Source organism: Musca vetustissima, unplaced genomic scaffold, assembly GCF_032173495.1.
Source record: "Musca vetustissima isolate MV318-11 ecotype Yass unplaced genomic scaffold, APGP_CSIRO_Mvet_v1 utg69497, whole genome shotgun sequence".
Lineage (NCBI taxonomy): Eukaryota > Metazoa > Arthropoda > Insecta > Diptera > Muscidae > Musca > Musca vetustissima.
In genome coordinates this window covers 54,690-80,555 of record NW_026883721.1, presented here as the reverse complement: position 1 = coordinate 80,555, position 25,866 = coordinate 54,690, and the positions used below count along the sequence as shown (strand labels likewise).

Genomic DNA, 25,866 nt, shown 5'->3' with positions numbered 1-25,866 from the left:
TCAATTGCGTTGCCAGTTGAACTCGCAACTGGAGTTTGACTGCTTTCCATAATCGACCCATAAATAAACATTTAATTTTGAATATGTTTCGATTCAACTGGAAGAATTCTCAAAAAATATTATATGGAACCAAAAGAGTACCTTAACTCGTTAGTTGTACGATTTTACCATAAGAAACCAATAAGGAAAGTAGTAAAGTCGTACGGGGCCGACTATATGATACCCTTCACCACTATGAGTTTATTAAACAGGACTATTATCATGAAATTGTATGAAATAAAATATGTGATATTTATCTACATGTGAAACGACCTAGATCTATCCATAAACATGTCATTCGTTTGTTACAATGGAACAAAAGTATGTAAATCGACTTCAAACAAAAATCAAAATATATATATATATATATATATATATCATAATCTGAATCGATTTTCACGAAACTCAGCACACATCATTCCATCATCAATTCAGTACGTTATGCCAAATTTCGTGCAAATCGAAAGATATATGGGACTTTGGTGCACCATTTACATGAAATCGGACGAAACTATATATGGGAGCTATATCTAAATCTGGACCGATTTTCACGAAACATACCAGACATCAGTCTAGGATAAATTCAGTACGTTATGCCAAATTTCGTGCTAATCGAAGGATATATAGGGTCTTTGGTACACCATTTACATGAAATCGGACGAAACTATATATGGGAGCTATATCTAAATCTGGACCGATTTTCACGAAACTTGGCAGACATCATTCTAGGCTCAATTAAGTACGTTATGCCAAATTTCGTGCAAATCGAAGGATATATAGGGACTTTGGGGCACCATTTACATGAAATCGGACGAAACTATATATCGGAGCTATATCTAAATCTGGACCGATTTTCTCCAAACTTGTTAGACATCATTCTAGACCTAAATGATTAGGCTGTACCAAATTTCGTGCAAATCGAAACATATATAGGGACCATTTACATTAAATCGGTTAAATATATATATGGGAGCTATATCTAAATCTGAACCGATTTTTCCCAATTTCAATAGGGTTCGTCCTTGGGCCGAATAAGTGACCTATGTCAAATTTCATCCAATTCGGATCATAAATGCGACCTGTACTTTTGTTTACAATTTAACATGGACAGACGGACGGACGGACATGCATAAATCGACTTAGAAAGAGATTCTATGCATATTCTCAAAAGGAACCATATGTCTATCTCGTTTCCCTGTACCACAGTGTGGTGAAGGGTATAAAAAGGGACAATATTACCTATTGCGAAAGCATTTTTGATTAGTCATTATGCAAATAATGCTGCCAGTTTTAATGCCACTGAAAAGATTTTACAAGGTATAAGGGATTCGTTGGCCAATTTCCAAACGTATTTGTACTGACTGGAGCACAGTCTTAATAAATGCTGCAATGGTAGGAGTAAATAAATGCAGTTTGAAATCATATATAAAGATGTGTCATAGCTGTTACTTCAATAATGAAATGCCAGGAATGATTATTCTTCAGATTTGCTGTGCTCACTATAAGGAATGTAAAGTCGTTGGTCGAGCAACAAAATATATTCAACATTTTTAAAAGATCAACAATGGAAACGCTTAAATATAAGCCATTATAACCATATATAACTTTGGGTAAAACATTTTTTATTGTATTAAAAAAAAACGAATCTAGTTGAGTTGACTCTTGTACATATTGACTCGAAGCTCAATATATTCACCTACATCAATCCTCAGGAGGAAACTTTAAAAAAATTAAACATTGTTGTATCTTATTCATATCTGGATTACAAACTTTTTATTCAATCAATATAGTAAATACCCGCAAATGGGTATTTACCCACCCCTTCGGTATTTAACCGGTAAATACCACCTCTAGATATTACATATATGGCCTGTTCCCGTACTGCAAAAATCTACTACTTTTTACTACGATAACGAATTTTCCTTTATGCTATCGAAGAAAATAGTAAAATCGAGTAGATTCTTGCAATACGGGAACAGACCAATATATGACCAAACGTGCTTGTATTGACGAAAATGCGATAGAAAAAATGTATTTCTGTTGGTGTGTTTGGCTTTGAAACTTTAACGACCGCAGCTAGAATATTAATACGACATTTACATTAGAACTTTTTACCCGGTTAACCCACTTTATGAGGATTTATTTGACATATATGCAAAGGAATTGACAATTGAAACCCACTGGGTTAACGAAATCCGGTTAAATGTAAACGTACTATAAGCCTTTAAAGTCAAACTTAATTTGCATTTAAACGGCATTTACATTATAACTTTTTGCAGGGTTAACCTACCTTATGAGGATTTATTTGACAAGTAGGCAATGGAATTGACAATTGCAACCTACTGGGTTAACTAAATCCGGTACAATGTAAACGTACTATTACAGCCTTAATTCAAATTAACTTGTACATTATCCTCATTTTTAAGTGTTGTTAATGCACAAAATCAAACTGAATTTATACTGAATTAGGAAATTTCAATATGGCAATGCTGTCGAAAATTAATTGTTTCTTGTCAAATTTGTTGATATTTATAAATAAAAATAATAAATAAAGGCAAATTTCATTTTTTTTTTTTTCAAATTGGGAGCTGTTTTGCTAAAACCATAGCTGATATTCCTCCTTTATGTCACGTATCTATTTCCTAAAAATATCGAAACAAATGTAAATATTTTCTTCCTACACACAGACAAACAATTGTTTTGAAACAAAAAACTGTTTCGTAAATGCAGAAACTCTCGTCTGTCAGGGGTAAATATTAATTCAAATTAAGAAATTTTTAATGCAAATTTAGGTTATCGTCTGTCTATGGTATTAGACTGATAGCAATGATAATTGCCAGGCTATTACTATGGTGCCGAATGTGCCCCCTCAAATGCCCATTCGGCGAATTTGATGTTTTTACTGTTAATATAATATTATTGCAAGTTTTGGAACACAACAAACATTTTAAAAAATTATATATGAACTGATTTCGTACTCTATATATAATTAGGAGATAAATTCACATCAATGCATTCATATTCACATATACTATTGTGAATGATAAACATTAATTCAACACTAAAAGCTCCATCTATTGATAAAATTCTGCAAAATCCACGACGAACTGGTCTAATATTGCCATCGTTAACGTCGAGTAAAATCCATAACATGAAAACTATATATGATATATGCTGTTTTTTAAATTCCTTGAATAATATGAATTCAGAATGCATAATGGCGACTTTTCAAGATCGACTTTTGATTTTCTTCATAATTAATTTTTTTATTATCACAAGGCCCAAATTGTCCAAAAATTACACGTTCCAAAATTTGAAAATACTCTGTTGACAACTATTCCTGTAGATAATTGAATTTTTAGGCGATTTTTCATTAGTTGTTAAAAGTCGAAAATCGATTTTGAACAGGTTTGACGAAATCAAAAGATCGAAAAGTCGACTTTGTAGTCAACGGCAAAAATCGAATAGTCTAAAAATCGACTTTTTGGTCAGTGTATAACTGCTTTGTAATTAAAAGAAAATAAATTAAAGTTTAAAAATATGGCAACCTACAATATGGCATGTGAAACAGCTGTTTATTGTTTTGATGCAATTTGGTGCAACTACAACAGATTACATATAAAAGAACATTTATTTATGATGGCAAAAACCGCAATAAACTATGTCAAAGAAACAACGAATAATGAGAAGAAATCTGCGAGTGGATTAAATGTATTCGCTGTTTATTATTTCACTACATAATTGTGTGCCTTTTTATTTAATTTCGATATTTTATCTCCCCAAATTCATAAAGTGGCTAGTTATTTTACGATTTGCTCCTACACCTTTATTTCTTCCTTCAAATCCATGGCATAATTATACAAGGTAGTCTCATGCAGTCATATGTTTCCAATTTTTTCATAAATTATACGGATTGTACGTGTTTAATAGCAAAAATTGCTAACTTATTTATATTTATAAATATTTTGAAGTTCTCTGCCACTAACATTTCTAAATATATGTTGTAAAAACCATGGTTAAATCTTGAGAGCAACGTTCAGATTTAGGGAATATATTTTGTTTAATATATTGAAAAAATGTCAATCGACATACATAAAATTTTATGGAATTTATTTTTCATTTTATTTGAAATTTATCCATGAATTCCATATTAAAAAGGGTTACCATTATAAATTTCTCAAATGAGACTACCTTGCATAATTATGCCATGCTTCAAACCATGCACACGATAATCTTGGAAAGAAAAAAAAATATATACATATATTTGTAGCTTTATTATTGTTCTTTCATAATTTTTATTTGAGTTTTTGACTGTTATGCTCATCAGGCAAATTAGTTTTTTCCATAATTTCTAATATTTTTTCTTGAGAGACAGATCCTCACCTAAAATGTATGTATTTCACCTCCAAAATGCATCGAACTCGGCTTCAATATCAAAGACATAGAAACTGTGAAGACGCGACAAAATGCATTTTGACAAAAAAGTTTATAAATATCCAGGGGGGAATCAGGAATAACAGAGACATGTTAACAATAAAAACGCCAATACGCGATAATGTGTTTATAAAATGTAAAGAAAATCCGAGATCTGCACTCAAAATATATTTTTTTATTTAATATGCTTGCTCTGTCTGTTAACTCGATATTTGTTTACACAAAAATCCAGTAAAAGAGAGTCAAGTGAGAGAGCAAGTTTGAAAGTTGAACAACAACAAAGTTGCTTTAGTTTACTGAAAGAATTTTATTCAGTAAGATTTTGCAACTCAGCCATTGCACTATAGGTAATTTGGACAGTTTTTGGGCAAAAAGTCATTTTTTCAATTTTGGAAAATAAAATCTTTTTTGATGTCATTAAAAAGAAAACATGTCAAATATTATGAATCTGTAAGATTTTTTGCGTAAAAGTGTCTTAAAGGCGGTGAAAATCGTTGCCAAACTCTAAACTTTGAAAATAAAATTAAAGAAATAAAAAAATTTAATAAATCAAGTCGTATTTTAAACCGTTTAAAACCTCTAAACTCAAAGCATAAACATAAAAATTAAACATGGAGAGTATTAACGGTGGTGTGCGCTATTTATTTAATACATGATATTTGTTAATACGTTTGTGTAGCGATTCAAAATTTACATATTTGACTATAATAAAAGAAATTTTTCTATTTTTTACACATAAGTCATTTTAGATAGACTTTTACTAAAATGTTTAAATTTGTCTGATCTTTTGACAACTGAAATATATAAATGAAAGTCTTCTAAATTGATTCCAATAGGTCTCAAATTGCGATTTTTTGCGTTTTTCAAGATATACCAGTTTTTTGTAGGGAACTTCAGGATAAAAAAAAAATAATATTTTCAATATTTGGTTTGATGAAAGAAATAAAAGTAAGGAAATATATAGTTGTTCACAACGTCCCCGCAAGTAAAATTGCCAATAACAACAATATGGACGAAAAATACGTCAAATTAAAATAGGAAATTAGGTTATTTTGCATGCATTTGTCAAGATGCACCGAATGACATAAGAAGATAGAACTTTTCCGCGAAAAAACGAATACGCACGAATTTTGATTACAAAACAAATAACGGGACTCTTAATCCGCAAATAAGTTGTCGAAGGAAAGATTATGAGAAAAAAATCTAAATAGTGAAGAACAGAAAATGGCGGGGTTGAGTTCCCCCTTAGAATATAAACCATCAAACATTTACTTTTTTCAGGATTGATTAAAAATAAAAAAGTGGCATATAAAAAAAATTTGTTCAGTATATCCAGTGTTTACTATAATCGTGTTCGACTGTAGTAAGCATGGTTTTATCTCACTTTTACATATTAATGTCCTTAAGGAGTATTAGTGGGTACTGTATTAATAGTTATTAATGCATTCTGCAAAAACATACGACATTGTAATAATTATACCTTTAAAAATTTAATCGCGGGGTCGAAATTTTATTAGATTACTACTCTAATCGTTTTCAATCGTTTGTTGTGTATAAAACAACTAATGAAAATATCTGAAAAGTATTAGCTTTGTTCGTTATATGTGTAGTTGCTTATAACCGTTGTTCGTTATATCCGGTTTTTACTGTAGAAATCTGCGTTTTCTCTTTCTTGTACATATACATCATTTAAAAAGTCAAAAAATCGTTTAAAACCGCTGTTATTATTTTTTTCCTAAAAACAGGGCAAATTACCTATAGTGCATTGTGACCAAACACAAAAATTATTTAAAACAGTTTTTTTTTAATTTGCAAAGTTCAATTTGAAGTTACCCAGTAGTTCGAGTAACTGGTTATGAACTGGTTATTTTACTAATTACCTGTAACTACCACTAGTTACCTCTTCATGCCCTAGACTGGTGAATTTAACATGGGTATGTCATTGGGGAAGTCAATTGTCCCCTGCCTGCATTACCAGTATACAGTCATTTCGGTAGTAAAAAATGGTTGTATATTTGACTAGTTACTTATGTATAGAAAATTAGATGTATAACAGTTTGAAAAATTACAATTTATTCTCTACAAAAATATTTGTTATAACATAGTATTGTATACATATATATTGTTTGATTCATCTCAAAGTCCCTAGTTCACGATTCTTTTGACGGCCGAGGGCTTTTCAAATATGTTTCCCTGGCTAAATAGATTTATCTGAAATAGACGATTTAGAAACAGTTGAAGTTAGAAGTCCTACATAAAGCTTTTTTTGTTATAGAAAACTTACCTATAGAAAATCGGCAGTATACCCCTTGAGCGACACATCTTCGTGTATCGCTATTAAATGTTCACAGAAGGCATGTCAATACTCCTTTAGACTTCTGAAATCTGGAAATGAAGCCCGTAGAAAGATTACATTGGTCTATATTGTGTTACAAAAAACTTACCTCCGATTTATCATCTGTATTTTATTTGAATATTGAAAATATATTTTTGCGGAAAACACATTTCTATTCGATTTTTGCTTTTAAAATTCCGAAAATTTCTATAATGTCTAAACAGAATGACAAAACAATTGTTCTGTTTTGTTTTGTATTCATACTTGATTCATTACCCTTTGCATTACCAGTAACTACTGAATTGGAATGATATACCTAGACAACTTTTTCAATCGACAAATAAATCCAACAGTCAATTTTGTGTCCCTTTTTGGGGTATAAAGTAACTAGATCTCCAAGTAACTAGTTATATAACTATATATCAGCAGACAATGGATATTTTTTGAACAACTGGGTAATTACAAAAAATGGAAGAAAATTCGTAAGTAATGCAAAGTTTCATTAAATTAGGAATTAATTCCTTATATATTTTTAGGCAAGTTCCAGATAGAGGGCAATGTATTGATGCAGGGAGCTCAAATGTTCCCGGGGAACATACCAGATCAATTTTTCTTTTATTATTCTTTTTATTTTTAATATTAAATGAAATACAAATAATTGTGTTCGTCCTTTGTTTGTTGTTTATTTTGGCGCAAATCAAATGTTTTCTTGAATCAGCTGTTTATTTGCTAAATCTTACTAAATGTTGTCTGTTTACTTTTTTCAGTATTATTGCAAAAGAGAGTAAGAAGGGCTTACTCTCTGAACTAGAACATACTGAATAAATGTTACTGGAAAAGTAACCAGACACAACTATTGTTCGCTCTATTGTTTTGATATCGTAACAACAGAGGAAAAGCCATATATTGGTATTTGTCGACGTATCAATTGTCGTATCTTTATACTTTTATGTCTTTGTCAATATTCCTTTTTGCCTTTATACATTTCGTGGCAATATTTGGTTGAGCATGCATGCGTTATCAATGGCATTTTATTTGTTGTTTTCGAGATAAATTTGCATACAATCATTTATAATATTCATAAAAATATTTATTACTTACGATTTTGTAGGCAGCTCCCTTCAAATTTATTAGCGAAAAATTTCGTACAAAATGTCATCTAATTCTTCCACTCCCTATAATCAAGAATAACTAATTTTTCCCGAAAACGCATTTTTAAGCTTTCGAACTTCATTCAGAATAAAGTGGTAAACAGACACGAGGATTTAGGCCTATTAAGGGCTAAGCAGAATTCTCGCGTTGAGCCATCCGTTGCGTTATGTGTTATCGAAAATACAACAACCACAAGGAAACGATAACACAAACGCTCGAAGTTGTTGTGCGCTGCGCTTCGGAGTTAAATATATTTTAACTTTTTGCGTGCGTTAACGCGATAACAAAAAACGCTCAACGCGAACATTCTGTTTAGCCCTTTATGTTAGCTTTGTATGAAATGTCAGTTTACAGTCGAATAACAGAGTCAAACTTGAATTTGGACGCCGTTCTCCTTTATTCTTTTACAATAAATCCAATCCTTATGTGTTTCCACCTTAAGGCGAAAGTGAGAATGCGAAAAAAATTCACTGGGAAAATTGTTCAGAATAAGTCGAAGGGGAGTATATTCACGTGGAATTGACATCCAATTTTGAAAAGTCGACTTTGCGATTTCATCAAAATTCCAAAGTCGATTTTGACTATTCAATACAAAAATTCGATTATTCGATTAGTCGAAAGTCGACTTACTTATCCCTAATTACCATGTGTCAAACTGTCGTCTATTAAATTTGTTAATAGCAAGAAGCTAATTTTTTGAAAAATTTATACAATAATTACGATTATTGTGTTTAACGATATTAAATAATTCCAGACTAAATCAAAGCGACAAATCCCGTTGACAAAATGGTCGTAACCGAAAGCGAAAAGGTAAGATGTGATTTGGAAAAAATGTGTTAAATGGGCTGTGGTGTTCTGTCTGCCCTACAAAAAAAACCTAGACGTCGTGGAATTTTCTTTCTATACATAAGCAATGCGTGTGTGTGTGGCTGGGTTCGCCTTGCCCCTTGGATCTTGCCTAGAATTGTAATTTTCTTATTATCTGCTTCAGTTCACCATGAAGAATGACAAATTTGTTGTTTTATTTAAAAATAGTGTTGCAAAGCATCATCTATGAATGTTGCACCATCGATATGTGCCCAACGTAAACTTCTATTGGTTACTTCCTCATAGATTAGAACTGGAAATGACATCGTGTTGGTTTGGATATTGATTTACATATTTTTGTTATTAAAAGTCTGTCTATGAATCATATATGTGTGTATGTGTGTTATATATACATATATGGGAAAAAGCCAAGATAAATATGATTACATTTCATGTCCAAGGATAGATACATCCACTTTACAAAAGGGAGATCTAATTGGAATATATTTAAAAATGCAACAATGTGGCATTCCACCAAACACATTTCAAAACACCACCTACTATCGTAGTGGTGGAGTAAATAAGTCGCTTTAAAAGTATTTAGACCAAAACGCCACGTTTCTTGAAAAGGTCATGGAATTGTTTAATGACATTGGTTACTTACAGACAAAGCAGATGTCTCAATCAATAGTGTCTGAAATATATTTGGAGTAAAAACAAAATTGATATATCGAATAAAAAGGCGTTATTCCTGAGCATGATTATTTTACAGTGTGCATCGATTTACTATATATATTACTCTCCTCTTAGTATCAGTAGCAGTTAGTTATCATTGTAGCCGCTTCACACATTGACCATTAATTACTGAGATAAGTATTGACAGATATTGTTAAATTTGACGGAACCATGACGCTATACCTTGGACACATTCGAATCCCGAGTTATAGCCACTTTTTTGAATCCCAAAGCGTACGTTACAGAAGGTCGTATTTCGGAATTTCAATTATCAGCAGCAGTAGTTTATTAAACGATTGTGTTCTTTAGAAGCAATCACTGTTGGTTTCTACTATCTACTACTTTTTACTTAGTACTGGACAGACCATGTGTGACACTTATGTAGTAATACGACATACGTTTTGTCTCTATTAAAATAATGTAACCATCGCTCTAAGGTCTTCCACAAATACAATTAACAAAAAATTGCCAAGCACACATTCCTAAAACATACTTAAGCCACATTTTGTAATAAATTATTTATTCCATTGAGAGTTTTGGAAAATGGCACGAACTACCATATAAATTCTTGAGTACCTTAACCGAGGTGTAGGATTTAAATCCGATTTCAGGGTGTTGACATAAATTAAAAAAAGAAAAACGAAAATCCATTTTCCTCAATAGTCAATAACGAATGCAATTTAGGATTATTGAGAGCTGTAATGGCTTCAATACTCACAAAGTTATATAAATAGAACTAATCGATAGAAATTAATAACATGAGATTAATAATGAGAGGGAGTAAGACAGTTTGAGTCGGATCGAATATCTATAGCACAGGGGTTGTTTCATCATATGAAATATCAGTACCTAACTGATATACACCAGGGAACACCAGCGCCAGTGTAATTCTTGTTATACATATATTTCTCGGCTTTAGTGCTGAACGGGCTTTGATGAAACAGAGATAAAAATGTCACTTGGACTAGCAGGTCATAATGAAGTCCTTTAGGTGGAAGTCCATTATGTAAAAGGGATTATCTGTGAAGTAGAAAGTAATGCGTGCGTCATTTGAATATATTACTGTGATTGTGACTGCTATATATAGGAAAACTTTTTGTATTGTATTGTGATTGCTATATATAGGAACACTTTTGTATTATGTGTCTGTGTTGAAGCTGCGTGATCACGTTTCTCCGTATGTTAAACTATTTCTGGGTAGTTCATTTGATCACTTTTTGTGCACCCTCCGTATTACAGTTGTTCTCAATTAGTATGTCTGTAAGGAATACACAAATTCATGTTCCTCGTTTGACCCCTCTGTTGGAGAAATCCTTTCATGTAAAAATTGCTCGAGTAGTCAATGGTATACCACAGGGTCTCAAGATCTTCAGTGGCTCCATTAAATGTTATAAGAAATCTCTGCTTGAATATTCTAATTTCCATGGATTTTGATGTATTTTCTTTTGTATTACTTGCCCTGATATTGTTGCTGCATACCTGATCACCTTTTTTTTTTTTGCTCATCTACTGTGATTTAATGTTATAATTATTCATGCTTTTTAAGATTCTATGTTAAAATATATCTATTGTTAGGTTTAAGATTTTAGAGTAGGAGATGTATAGTGTTTTTTTGAACCGATCTTGGCCTTGTGGCCTAGATTCCCATTCATGAAAAATATATCTATATCTATTGTTAGGTTTAAGATTTTAGAGTAGGAGATGTATAGTGTTTTTTTGAACCGATCTTGGCCTTGTGGCCTAGATTCCCATTCATGAAAAATAAATTGAATTGATATGACTTCTTAGCCCCATTCGATTTTGGAAAAGCTGTGGTGGATTTGTCTGCGGAATACTTGTCTCTTACTTGATTGGAATAACTGCAAAATAGACGTTCGATCGAATCTACATATCACACATTTAATGATGCATAATTGGTTGCTATATCAGGCATCATGTCGTGTAAAAAAATCAGATGAATAACTCTTTCAAACTCTTATTGAGAAGATGTTGAAGTTCCTTTTTTCCTTGTAAGTTGTGAGTCGATTGATGTCGGTCTTTCGAATGGAAAGCAAAAATTATCCTATTTGGAGGTAAAATATTAGAGCTTCAATTTTGCCTCTGCTGGCTTACGTAAAAATCTAGTCGGAGATGAAGATTTTTTAAATCCCTTCGCTTCCTTTGCTTTCATAGCAACTTAAATAACTTCTATCAGCAAATGCTGTTGACCTAAATCTATATTGTCTCCATCATAGCTTAATGCACAAGCAATGAATAACACACACATTTACCACAATACGACAATTCACCTCACAAAATCATATTAATCGCTCATTTATAAATATTAAAAAAAATAAGAGAATAAAAAACTCTTATTTAATTATTTGTAAATTACATTCTCAAAGATCGCAGTATTAACAAATATATCAATCGTCTACGCTTTCATTTGTTTGTATGCTCATTTGTACTCCTGAAATGACTAAGTAAGTGCATTGTACTTGGCCATGCGAATAATACAAACAAAGCAAATTCGAATTAGCAGAGAGAACAAAGAGTATGTGTGTGCATCTCATATATAGGCGAACGATAAAAACAATAAAATCTATTCTCATCGAAAAGAAAACAAAGAAAATTTGATGCAGATCACCAAATTGGAAGTTTAAATACTGTAATAAAAAACGAAAGCAACAAAAGCTCCAACAATAGAAACCCAAAGTGCAACAATTTATGATGGAGTAATATTTTCGATGATATGCCTAAGATATACGACACCCTATTTTAAGGTACATTGACCCCATATGTTAATCAAACAAATAATTTGGTTTGTTAAATAAAGTATTATCGCTGCAAGGTTCTGGATTTGCATAAAAAAACATTATAAGTTCTCAATGCTTACTGTTGAAATGATTAGAATGCTTGTGAAACTTCTAAAAGACCTATAGGCTTTCCAAGAAAAATGAATATCGCTGGCTTAATTTGTAAAGGCAACAAGTCCAATTTTCTAGAAATTGAGATTTTGATACAGATATGCATAATAAGACAAAATACATGGATCTAAAAAAATAAAAATACAGTTATCTCGTTTGTTATTGTTGTTTTGTATTGATGAGTAAAGGCGCTAAATCCAATTCACCACATATCTCTGGCTTAACATCATGTAAAGGCTCTAAGTCTACTTTTTATTTTGAGGATTTTGGACATGACTGTACTTTGTACTCATGGCAGTCCCGACCACTTTTTTCTAATTAAAAATCTTGAACCAAACGGGGCCGCCAAAATCGGAAGCTTATAATGTTAGAAGAAGACCCCTTTCTGTGTGTTTGGATTTTCAAATCTATTCGAAATATTGCTTTTCACTCTCCAGTTGTTTTGCACTTTAATAAGATCTGCAAATTTTGCTTTGAGATGAAATCCAAAAAGAACAACCTTATACTCAAAAGGGCACATCTGTCAAAAAAAAGGAAAAAAACATAAATCGAAGCACTGGGTTTAGAAAATGCTATTAATTCGACCAACAATATATGACAGGAAAACCAGAACTTTTCTTGGACCCTCCTTTGTATTGGATGACTTTTTCACGTGGTTATAGTCTCAAAAAGTTGTCAAAATGAACCAAATGTATGCTCATAGAAAATTGTATGCTTCCGTTGAATATCTTCCTGTCGCCTGATTTAAAAACACACAAAGTACGTTTACATTGTACCGGATTTCGTTAACCCAGTTGGTTTAAATTGTCAATTCCATTATAGATATGTCAAATAAACCATCATGAAGTAGGTTAGCCCGCTAAAAAGTTCTAATGTAAATGCCGTTTTAGCTAATATTTCAAAACCCAGCTAGGGGTTTTCTTCTATCATCATAAGCTTTCAGATTTTGACGATCCCGATTGGTTCAAGATTTTAATACTGAACTGAGTTATATGTCAACTTAGCTTAGATCTATATTTATAATATTTATATTCGAAAATGAACTACATATGCTCATTATATATAACGGTGCAGCTAAATTTATATTCAATAAAGGTCAACACTATGGCCTACATATAACGGAGCTGAACTACCTTTCGCATTTTGAAGGTGGTGGTATCCACATCTTCTAATCAGATTGGTTGTAATACGGCATTCCTGGTTAACAATGGGAAAGGATTGTTAGTATTGGTCCACTGATAGTACAGCTCCCACATATATCAAAATTAATGTGTCCAAATTGTCTGTAATGATTGAAATATTGCAATGGGTTGGGGTATCGCAAAATTTCTTTACATCTCTACTTTGTGTGGTACAAACGTTATTGGTAACCTGGAAGCTATACTCACCACTGTAAGAAATATTAATTTAAATGAAATTTTGTGAACCTACATATATGAGCAAACCACATATTCTTTTTAATAGCTCACCCATTTCGATTACCATCAGTTAGTTGTATATAATATTGGACATGACAGATCTGTTTACAAAACTGCGAAAAAAAACCAACGGTTACCACTAACAGTAAAATCAAAAGGAGGAATAACAACAACGGCACCGCGACTTACTTTCATTTCTACTCCAGTCGAACAACTCTCAATTGGAAAACAACAACAACAACGAGAATACTACTAACCAGAGACAGACGGTGGTGAAAGACTAAGTAACAGAGAGTAGTCAACAAACCAACATGGCAGACTGTCCAACCCGACTGTAAGAAAACAATCCAATGGACTTTTCATGCAAACTCCATTCTTGTTGTTGGATTGAACCTCGCTCTTTCATTTTGTTTGTTAGCATTTTATTTATATTTGTAATTCTTCTTCTGGTGCTGTTTTGAGTTTCTATGTTTTTGCTGTTGTTGTTTGCCATTTACTGTAGTCACTGTGTGGTGGCTGGCAGTCGTCGTCTTTGTGGTTGTTATGGGCTAGTGCCGCTGCGTACGTTCTTTACTCATTGTTGTGTATTGCCAAATCTGTCTGTATTCGGTTTGCGCGCTCACTCACCGACTCAATCTCAGTTGGGAAACACACATCAGACTTTCCACATCGTCGAACGGTGACGACAGTTTTGTGTGTTTTGTCGAGTTGTTGAGTTTAAACGAATCAGCAGATTTGTAATTTTCTGTACTTTTATTTTTTTTTTTAATTTACTATTCAGTATTCTTGTTATATGTCGAAACAAGATAAACGTTTGCCACTTTCTCGTTCATTTTGAGCAAAAATAAAAATAAACAACAACACTTGTTGTCGTCGGTTCGAATCAAGTCTACCTTGGAAAACTGTGTAACCAAATGTGATAGAAACAAAAAATAATATTTCAAAAACGAAAATTTTGTATTTTCAGTTATTTAAAATTTTATCTAAACTTCAGTCGTGTTTTCCAAAAAATAAATATTCTTCATAACCAAAAAAAAAACGAAACGAAAGAAACTGTTTCTCTTTCTCCTACATTTTGCGAAAAAAAAACAAAGCCTAAACCGTGTAACACTCTGCCCACATATTCTCAAAAACAAAAAAAAAATTGTCTCGTCCATCCGTTATATTGCCCATCACATAAAGTAGACCAGCAAAGAAACCGAGAGAACAAAACCAAGATCAAAAAGTAATTGCAACATCAAAAACAAAAAAGGAAAGGAGATAAGAGTGACTTCATCGATCTCAGATTGCAGGATATCCCCACATAAAATATTGTGTGTGTATAAATAAGAGAAGCTACCGACAAGCACTATTTATCCGCTGCAAATCAAGCAACCACACATTCGTACAGACACAAAAATAAGTACACTGTGTTTTTTGTGAATAATCACCCTCACTAAAATTCTCTTGAAGACAATCCTAATCTTTCGCTCTCACTTGCTCCAGTTGTTTATGTCGATTGTCTCTCTCATCTCTCTGTATTTGGGTGAATTGCTTGCCTGTGTATTGATGTAACTTTACTGCCATTTCATGTTCAGTTTGCTGGCCACCCCTCTTCATCAGTTCTAAATAAATAAATTGTTTGCGCCGACAATCGAAGAGCAACTATCCACTGAGTGTTTGCGTTCTCTTGGGTATATTATTTGTTAATTGGAACTCAAAATACAAACACAACCAACCACCCCACCTTGAATTGCGGTATTGGAGAGCGAGCAGCATTCATTTGCATTGAAGAATTTAGTAGCCTAACAAAGTGAACAACAGCAACTGAATATTCTCCCAGACGGCATATTTGGTTTAATATCTGTGTCATGATGTTCCAAAGCGACTTTCATAGAAAGAAAAATTTTGCAAATCCACATTTTTTCAAAGTAAGAAGAAAACGCATTGATATCATTTAAATGTATCTTTACATATGACATATCTTCCATCGATGACCATCCGCCCGAACGACCGACCACACCTGTGGTGCTGTGTTGTGTGATTGTCATGTTTTGAGAAGCCTTTATTAATTTTGTGTTGTTGATGGTGGTGACATTTGCACAATTTTTAATTCTATTTTTTTGTGTTTTTTGTCTTTGTTTATAGAGTTCAGCAACACCAAAGGAAAACTCCCCTGCTCCTGCTGCACAGCCAACACCCGCTGCTGGAAGGCCAGAAGCCAAGGAGGAGAATAACAAAGAAACTGAAGAAGTTCGCACAGAACATTTGATCAAACATCCCCTGCAGAATACCTGGACATTGTGGTATTTGGAAACGGATCGTTCAAAATCATGGGAAGATATGCAAAACGAAATTACCAGCTTCGATACAGTAGAAGATTTCTGGAGGTTAGTTTCTGTTAAAATTGACAAAGAACTTTTAAGACATTTAATAATATTTAATATTTTTTGCAAAGGGAGGAAGAAGAAGAAAAGAAAGTTAATATTTATTTTTAATTACTGAAAGAGAAAAAAGAATTCACTTTCACCACACTAGCCATGTTGTGTTTTCCAACTGAAATGTTATCCACAATAATACGACGATAACATTAAAACTACTTAACATGATGTGTGTTGCAACGATCTTTAAAACTTGGTCATAATTCGTATGGTTTATTGAAGGCGTTAGCAAACATATCGCTCATTGCTGCAAGACCGGCATAAATAAAAAAATGGATTTTGCAGAATATGCGGTTTAAGTTGCCGATTTACTCACACTTTATATGATACAGAGGACATGTGTTAGGTATCGAGCCGCCAATTCTTGCTAAATAGGAATTGAGGCGGTTGCACCATCGTGATCTTAGTTGGGCTAAGACTACTCTTGTTTGTCGGAGCAGCTGCTTCTCCTCTACTGCGATGGACGGAGTGGTCTCCGATTATGGTATTCACAAAATATTGCTCTACTGCCAGAGCGACTGCGTCTGTGAGAATACCATTCAGACCTGCTTTAGTAAAAACTTTGGACCACTCTCTCTAGGTGATGAATATCTCTCCTGACCAGCGAAGTAACTAGAGGGCGACCCTGGGGTTCCTGAAGTGTCTGCGCGGTTGAGTTCTGTCCATAAGACTATGACAGAGGTGTTCCCGACAATTACACCCAAACAAGGACGGGTAAGATCTTCGTCTCATGAAGATGGTCCCTGGGGTAATGAGAAGACACCCTGTTGCTGTTCTCAGGGCAGCATTCCGGCAGGTCTTGATATTCTTTCACTGCGTATCACTTACATTCGCAAACTACGCTGGTGCCGCATAGCTTACCACTAACCGGTCTTATACTTCATAAGAGGTCAACAAGGTTTCTTTGTCAGCGCCCCAAGTGCTGGCGGCTAGTGACTTGAGCACCGTGTTCCTACTTCTCAGCTTATCGCATAAAGCAGTGGCTTGCACAGACGACTTGGAAAGACTGTCGAACGTTACTCCCACTATCTTGGGGAAGTTAGTGGTGGGAATCAGTTCTCCATCAACCATTACGTTCAGTGGAAGCTTTATTTCAGCCGTCCATGTGGTGAACAGTGTGGGTGTTGATTTTGTGGCGGATATTTTCATATTCCTCAGATTAAAGAAGTTTAAAAGATCAGCTATGTTGTTGTTTAAGCTCTCATAAAAATAATGTAGTATGTTCTCCTTGTGAAGCCTGTCCTAAATTATTATGAACACTTTAAATCTTCTGAGAGTAATAATTATGGCTTTCAGGAGAACAAATTGTAGTGTACCATTAAAAATTGACCTCCTACGTTGCTGAAGCGCCACATAAACAAACAGACATATATTTCTTGAAGAGTTTTTTTTACAATCCACTTTCGTGGCTCGTTTCCAAAGACCTACATCGTCGATTGCTTTTTGTCTGAATTAAGAGGAACAGGGCATGACGGCTGCCTGTTCATGCAAGATGGAATGTATGCTAGTTGGACATTTGCACTACGGTATGTCACACGGTATGCCAATATTTTGGGCACAATAACTGCTTCTTGACGACCATAGTCTTTAAGCGAATATAATCAGTAAACCGTGCAATAGGATAGGACAAAGGTGTTAATTTCTTTGGTGTGCTCTTGAAAACTTATCACAAAAAATGTTAAGGAGTTTATTCAATGATTTTATTGATTTTTCAAGTTTATGCCTCAGTAAATAATAAACACAACACATGGTCGTACGTTTCCCATTTTTCGGACCGTCATTCTGACAGGATTTAAAGTTATTTCATTCCGGCATAGGTTAGAATGACCTGGTCCATCGGACTTCGTTGCGGATAGTTCCACATATACTCGCATGATAAAATAATCCACAAACTTATCAAAGTATGCTTTAACTTTTATCCAAATCAAAATCAAGTGACCTTATTTCAGTATTACTGTAGAACTTGCGATATTATTCAATTTATCGACAACGAAAATTTACTTAATTAGAAAATGCCCCCTCCCATTAAGACAATAAGAGGACTTTTAACAATTGAACCTATCCAATTCTTATTTACAGCCTATACAACCACATCAAACCTCCATCTGATATTAAAATGGGCAGCGATTATTCACTTTTCAAAAAGGGAATCCGACCAATGTGGGAAGATGCTGCCAACAAACAAGGTGGTCGTTGGGTTATAACATTGACTCGTGGTCCCAAAGCTGAATTGGATAATCTGTGGCTTGATGTGGTAAGAATCATATCATTATTACACATTCGCATACACGATTATGTGTGTGTGTATTTTGTGATTAAGAAATATTAATATTCTCATTTGTTTATTTATTAGATTTTATGCTTGATTGGTGAAGCATTCGATCACTCAGATCAAATTTGTGGTGCCGTTGTTAATGTCCGTCAAAAGGCAAACAAAATTTGTAAGTTGTTGATTTTTATAAATTTCATAAAACCGATTTCTTTACCACCCCACCCTATGCTTTTCTTCCCCTCTTTATTTTAGCAATTTGGACTGCCAATGGCAACAATGAAGAAGCCGCCATTGAAATTGGCCACAAGCTGAGAGAATCTTTGCGTTTGGGCCGTCAACATTTGCACTATCAACTACATAAGGATACCATGGTGAAAACGGGTTCAAATGTTAAATCCATTTATACTTTGTAAACTCATCATCATCGTTATCTTCATCACCGATCCTCGTTAAAGAACAACAACAAAAGCCTAGAAAACAATATAATGGAGAAATAACCTAAGCATTAGTCATTATATTTTTCATTATATATTTCCGCACGCAAAAAAAAACAAGCTGGACTTAAAAATTAACACAATTTATCATCAGAAGAAATTTAACAGTTCTAAGTTATTTTTTTTTAAATCGAGGAAACATAAATACTTCTGTGAACCAGTCGTTTTTTGTTTATTATATGAATTTTTGAAATTTTAAGTTTTGTGTTTTGTATTCATAATAATTAATAATACTATATATAGAATCAAATAATTCATGTAAACTAATGTCTGGAATTATTTAAATAAATTACACATTAAAAAATTGAAATTAATACAAAGGTTATGGTGTTTTTGTGTGTGTGTGTTTTTTTTTCATATTTTTTCATATTTATACGGCAAAACACCTGTAGAAATGTCAAATATATGATGGTTGAAATTAAATGGCGGGTCTTGACACTGTGTACCATCAGTAGCCGGAGTTCGGAGTAGAAATATATATATATATATATATTTGACTCTGACACCTGCTCCAATAATATTTATCTCAACTTCGAATATAAATCCCCTATTTCAACAAAAAAAATAAAAATAAACAAGTAGAAACGTCTTTAATTTCGGCTGTGCTGAACTTTCAAAATATCTAAAACCGATCGAAACATTTATATGGATGCAAAATTGCTGCAGTTTTCAGGGGGCTGCCCTGAAAACGTGACTATCGTGATTTCTACACACATTCAGATGAACACGGGATAATCGAATAAATATTTTGAACAAGAATATTTATTGTGTTCAAATCGGATAGTCCGTTCACATGATATTATAAAATTAGTTTTTAGCACAATTTTGACTATTTTCTGGCGGAGTTACCAGAAGGGGTGGACCGAGATTCCCTATCTTCGAACTTGAACTCAGTTTGGTAAAAATATTACGATGGGCGTGCAAAGTTTGGATGAAATCGGTTACTCCATTCGAGAATTGTCGTGCGCACCAGCTGACCAGACAATTAGATGGACAGACGGACATTTTTAAATCGACTCCGATTTGTCTGAAACGGATTTGGTCCAAAGAAACATGGCTTCTAAAGCCAATATTTCGATGGGGCACATCTTTACCGTATTTTTACCTCATAAGGCTGAGGGTATAAAAATGGAATTAAGTGTTAAATATTTTCATGCGATCTCTACCTTGAATATCATGACAATTGTGCATCGATATTTGTATGACAGTGTAGCACCAACAACATTAACAGCACTGGGAAAATTGTTGTAATGAATGCTATCGACGCTTGTTCGTAGACGGAAGTTGTTTAAAAACGGCCGCTGAGCCACAGAACATTCAAAACTTGCGTGAGCTGATAGTTCAACATCGTCAAGTGACATAGGCAGCCGTGGATATTACTTCCATCAGCATACTTTAGACGGATCCTCTAAATCACCTATTTTAATTATTAAAAATTACCTAAATTCAATATATGTGACCTAAATCCAAAAGACAAAACAAAAGTTGATGTCAAGCTCTCCTCATTTATTTGTTAACAGAATGAAGGTTAATAGATATATACATGCAATCCGTCTGTGGGATTAGAGTACAATTCTTAATTGTAATTGCTTTAAAAAATAGTATTGGTTTTTGTAAAAAAAGAGAGATAGAGATAACATTATAGATTGATAAGACTGCCAATATAAATAGTACATATTTATCATATCACACTGCATTCGATGATGCAGCCCATAAAGAAATATAGTCAGGATTATAATATTTGTATTTAGTGTGACATTATATCCTCCACCTTGCGGCGCAAATCTTTTCGTCGACAACTTTCCAAAGCTCTGCACAGCAGCAAAACATTTTGTCTGGGATCATGACATTCATCTTCCTCAAACACCTGCAACATCTTGTGGACACGTGAGACTAAATCTCGTGGATACTCCATTTCTATTGCGTCCATTTGACCTTGTGAAAGTTCTAATGCTCGGCCCAAGGCTCTCCAGAATTTTCCAATATCATTAGCAACTAGTTTATGAATTGCCGCACGTTTTTTATCGGTCAACTCTTGAGGATAAACACTTGGTGCTGGAGGTCTCGACGGTGGAGGATTTGGCCATTGCTGACCTTGGCCAAATCCATTTGGAATTGGTGGTCTACCCGGTGAAGGATTTTGCCATTGCTGACCATTATACACTTGTCTAGAGGTTGCTTGGGTTTCATCGTTGATGTTCAAGCGATTTTGAACTTCATCGGCCAATCTTTGTTCCTTATATTGATTATAGGGTTCAGTGTAGGCCACAGAGTCCTTTGGTGGGAAATAATTTGCAACCGCCTCTTCGAGCTCTTTGTTTTCGAATTGATCGGCAATTTCCCGCAGTGGTTCAATATTGTATTCCGACAAGGCGTCGTGTCTTTCCAAGCAGTCGATTAGATCCGCCATATTTTTAATACGACACATATTCCTTGCCGACCCAATATCTTCTTGTAGGATCGACTTTAAATCCTCCAAATTGTCTTGAGCATTCTTGTCATTGATGGCAATATGCTTTAATATGTCATAAGACCAGTGCTGCGCCATATTATTGACACGATTTTAAAACTATATTGGAATATTTAAAATATGTTGAACCACAGCTTTTTGTTCCTCTAGCCAATGAATCCATACAGATGAAGTGTCCCCAAGATCTGTTGTTTTTATCGGGAACAAGAAGTTAAAACGGATCAAAAAAAAAAAAAAAAGAAGAGAGATCAAAATAGAACTAAAAGATTTCGATTAACTACTGTCATCGGTTTGTTTATTTACATGGTACAATTATAAAAGGTAACAGCAAATCCCAGCTGATTTGATTCCAACGTTATACTAGTGTCAATATGAATCTGACAAATTATGTTTTTAAAAATCACCCAACAGGAAAATTGGGAACGCATACAATTTCAAATTGTTCTTTATTAAATGTGCTCCTGTATTCAATTTACTCAATCTGCCTGCTGGGAAAGTTTGAGGAAGCAAATCTTTCTTCCCAGCATTGTCATATGTGTTACACATATATATGGCAATGGCTCAATTATAGGAAAGATGTGGAATAGATAGAAATATAAATTTGATAGATTTTCATTCATGTTTTTCAATTTTTATTTTGAGGATTCGAAAATATTTCCTTTTCAAAAAAATGAGTCAAATGAGTTGACACTAGTAGAACTTACAAAAACAAATTTCCATGTGGTTGTTGTATCGTTTTTTGTACAACAACACTTGCTGTTACCTTCTATTATTATACCATGGTTTATTCATTTGTTAGTTTTATTAGGTACATTCGTTTACTATTTCAATAAAATTGAATGTAAGAATCTATAGTTTAAAGGGCTAAGCAGAATGCTCGCGTTGAGTCATCCGTTGCGTTATGTGTTATCGAAAATACAACAACCACAAGGAAACGACAAGACAAACGCTCGAAGTTGATGTGCGCTGCACTTCGGAGTTAAATATATTTTAACTTTTTGCGTGCGTTAACGCGATAACAAAAAACGCTCAACGCGAACGTTCTGCTTAGCCCTTAATTGAGCCATTGTCTGTTATTTATTTTTTACACTTCGGAGTTAAATATATTTTAACTTTTTGCGTGCGTTAACGCGATAACAAAAAACGCTCAACGCGAACGTTCTGCTTAGCCCTTAATTGAGCCATTGTCTGTTATTTATTTTTTACACTATGAAGAAAGAATAAAGAAGAAACTTTCCCAGTAGGCAGGTTATGTAAATAGAATACGGGAGAACTTTTAATAAGGAACAATTTTGAATTTTATGCGTACCAAATTTGCCTGTTGAGCCATTTTTATAAACATAATTTGTCAAATTGGTATTATATTGAAATCAAAACAGCTGGTTTCTGATGTAACCTTTTATAATTGTGTTCATGGCACAATAAATAGGTAGTCGTTACAGCACATCTGATGTCTCGATTAACTGTCAAAGGCGTAATTTCTACTTGAATTCGGAAAAATTTGACAGATGGTCGAGACAAAAACAAAGGTTTTTGTTTTCATACATCACCTTTATTATTGCAATATGTGCCATAGTATAATAATTACATGGTAAAGCATACATAGCTACCAACTGATTACAATTTTTTTCTCAACGTGGCCTGTTCTATAAAATCAAAATATATATTTTGTGTATGTGTGTTCACTTTTTTGAATACTATTGGTCTGTTCTCATACTGAAAGAATCTACTAGATTTTACTATTTTCTTCGATATCATAAAGGAAATTCGTTATCGCAGTAAAAAGTTGTCTTGCAGTACGGGAACATAACATATGTAAAAGAAATTAAAATTATATTTGAATTAAAATAAAATCTATATTTACACCATTCGTGTGGAATAATTTATTAGGTTATGGATGTATTCCCTACTCGATTTAGGACATAAATCTTGACGTTTTATTAATTTTTTCGCTTCTTATGTGTTGAAGAAATGTGATATAAACACAACAACCTTGTGCGTATATCTATTTTATATTTGACGAAGAAGACTTTACCTTCAGACTTTTTTTGTTATTCACGTTAATTTGTGCTACCATGTTTTATTGTATCATTCAATAATCTATGTACCTTCATAAACGATTTCGACTTTATATTAGGGATGAAGGAAAAGAAATCCATTATTTTTTCGGCAGATGACAGTATTGATAGGTATCTCGTAAAGTATCGATCAAACAATTTCAGATTTATGCTCTTTGGTGACATTTCGCAGTAAAAAATTGGCACATTTTACAGTTTGTACATATTAATTTAATTTATTTATTCACAATAATTTCAATTTCAATTTTTCGTCGACAAAGGCGAAAATGCAAGCCAAGCGGCTAAAATTTTGAATGGTGTTTATGGTTCCGATACTGCAACAGGCAATTATGTGCAATTTTGGTAATTTCCATTTTAGAAGGTATTGTTTAAAGCCCCTTTACTTTAAAATTCGAAATACATTAAAACGGATACATACTATCAGTTTGAATTCTCACTTTTTTTATCGATTACTGACTACCATGAATATTTTCGTGGACACCATCAAACAAGCAAAATTTGGGCCAAACTGTCATTCAAAAATTATAGTAGTACACCACTTAAAATTAAAAGAAAATAGTTGCTACTCAAAAATTATTAATTAACGATAGCCTTTAAATAACTTCTGAATTACTACATATAATAACCACAACAACCTTACAATTTCATTTATTTTTTGAAAAGTTTGAGCTTGAACTCGTTCTGTCGCTTGTAAACGCAGTGTGAACTTTGTGTGATATGTTGCCACATTTGACAATGTATTCAACATAGTATTTCTTTTTTATTTCGTTTCGTTAACGTTTCGTCTCTCAATTTCTGCTTCTAAACAATTCATTCCTCGATAGTATCCATCACACCTCATTCGTAATCAATGTTCGTTCTCGGTCATTTTGCTTAGAGTTCCTTTTTATTTGGCATTCTCTCCTTGCTCTGCTATTCGTAGCAGGTGGAACGTTTTTTAATTTTAATCGGTTCAGAGTACGAACGTTCATCGTCTGTCAATGATTTGTCGTTCGTATTGTCGTGCGGTCGCAAAAACAGATAGCAGGCGAGAAATCTATCATCAGAATAAAGAAAAAAGTACATATTGATATGAAATATTATAAGTGTGCATATGTATAAATATGTGCGTGTGTGTGTTTATGTTTTTGTTTATACGTTAAACAACGATAATGTGAAATTCATATTTCTTTTCGTATACAAAAATATGAAAATAAGTTCTTAAGTAATTAAATTAACTTGCCAAAAAGGGGAGAACTTTACGAAAGTGAAGATGATTTCTGAGAGCTGAGTGTGTGTGCGTGCGTAGTATATGCCATATTTCTTTCTAGTTGATGGGTTTCTATAATGACAATAACAGAAGAAAGAAAAAAATAAATATTTAATATATTTGTTGTACATTTGAGAAAAAGTTGTTTGTCTTTAAATCTAGTAAATTTTATTTGAATAAGAAGTATACTTAAATGTTATATTATGTATATATATGTATGTGTGTGTTTCTTGTTTTTTTATTGGATCCTTTTACGCCCTATGCCCATATTAATTTTGTCAATGTCCCCAAAACTTAATGTTTACGATAATTAAATTTGTAATTATTATTTTTCTCATAACTAATTCAAAATAATAAAGTTGTTGCCTTTTTGCAAATGTTTAAGCCAAATAATCCGCCCTCCCTAACCATCTTCTTTATTATTTCTTGAATAGTCGAAAGTGCAACTTCAACTTCTTTTTTCCTTTTCTTCTTCATATTTGTTGTTATGTTTCTTGCTTTGTTTTTTGGTTTCTTTTATATTGGGGTCTAGTTGGCTTCTATTCTTCGCAACATCGATGGGGCACGAAATCGGACGCACACACACACTCATCGACAAATGTTTACGCACACGCATACAATAAATGGTGAAACAAACAAAATTGGCCACATAAAGTGCAAATAGAAAAATGTCTATGAAATAACAAGCAAATCAGCAAACACAAAAGAATTTCCTCTGTCAAATGTCGAGGAAAAAACAAACAATAACAAAGCACAACAGATTTTGTTCTTGTTGGCTTGGCTGTGCCAGATAAAATTTGCTTGGCTTAATGCTGCGGCATTGTCAACATCAAAATCAATAGCAATCGATGATTGCGAACCAGTAATGTAAATGGGAGAAAATATTGGAAAACCCATGTGAGAAAAATGTGGAAAACAAATTGTGACATGTGCAAGGCGTAACACCAAAACGCGAAAGTCAAACAAACAATAGTACAGAAAGAAGAAAACAAACTATAACAAATTTAATCAAGCGAAAGGAGTACAAGTATTAAAAATTAAAAAAAAAAAAAAAATC

At 33.3% G+C, this 25,866-nt stretch overlaps 2 protein-coding genes across 3 annotated transcripts in view; one reads left to right on the top strand and one right to left on the bottom strand.

Moving 5' to 3' along the window:
• Positions 1-18,938, top strand: part of LOC133330736 (eukaryotic translation initiation factor 4E1) — a 158,357-nt gene extending 139,419 nt beyond the window's left edge. Inside the window, exons 2-6 of one of the 2 annotated variants that reach the window (XM_061539147.1) lie at positions 15,630-15,736; positions 15,954-16,195; positions 18,326-18,500; positions 18,600-18,687; positions 18,771-18,938. In XM_061539147.1, coding sequence (XP_061395131.1) covers positions 15,677-15,736; positions 15,954-16,195; positions 18,326-18,500; positions 18,600-18,687; positions 18,771-18,931 — 726 coding nt within the window. In that variant the 5' untranslated portion in view covers positions 15,630-15,676 and the 3' untranslated portion in view covers positions 18,932-18,938. Of the gene's footprint in view, positions 1-8,602; positions 8,771-15,629; positions 15,737-15,953; positions 16,196-18,325; positions 18,501-18,599; positions 18,688-18,770 lie in introns of those variants that run through there. The other variant, XM_061539148.1, reaches the window with a different exon arrangement.
• Positions 18,939-20,759: 1,821 nt separating this feature from the next.
• LOC133330748 (fas-associated death domain protein) lies at positions 20,760-21,560 on the bottom strand. The gene has a single exon (XM_061539160.1). It carries the CDS (start codon positions 21,558-21,560, stop codon positions 20,760-20,762), a length of 801 nt encoding a protein of 266 aa, XP_061395144.1.
• Positions 21,561-25,866: the final 4,306 nt, after the last annotated feature.

What these genes read in the sequence shown, in the direction of transcription:
- LOC133330748 (XM_061539160.1), bottom strand. Translation starts at nt 21,560, where the DNA reads ATGGCGCAGCACTGGTCTTATGACATATTAAAGCATATTGCCATCAAT.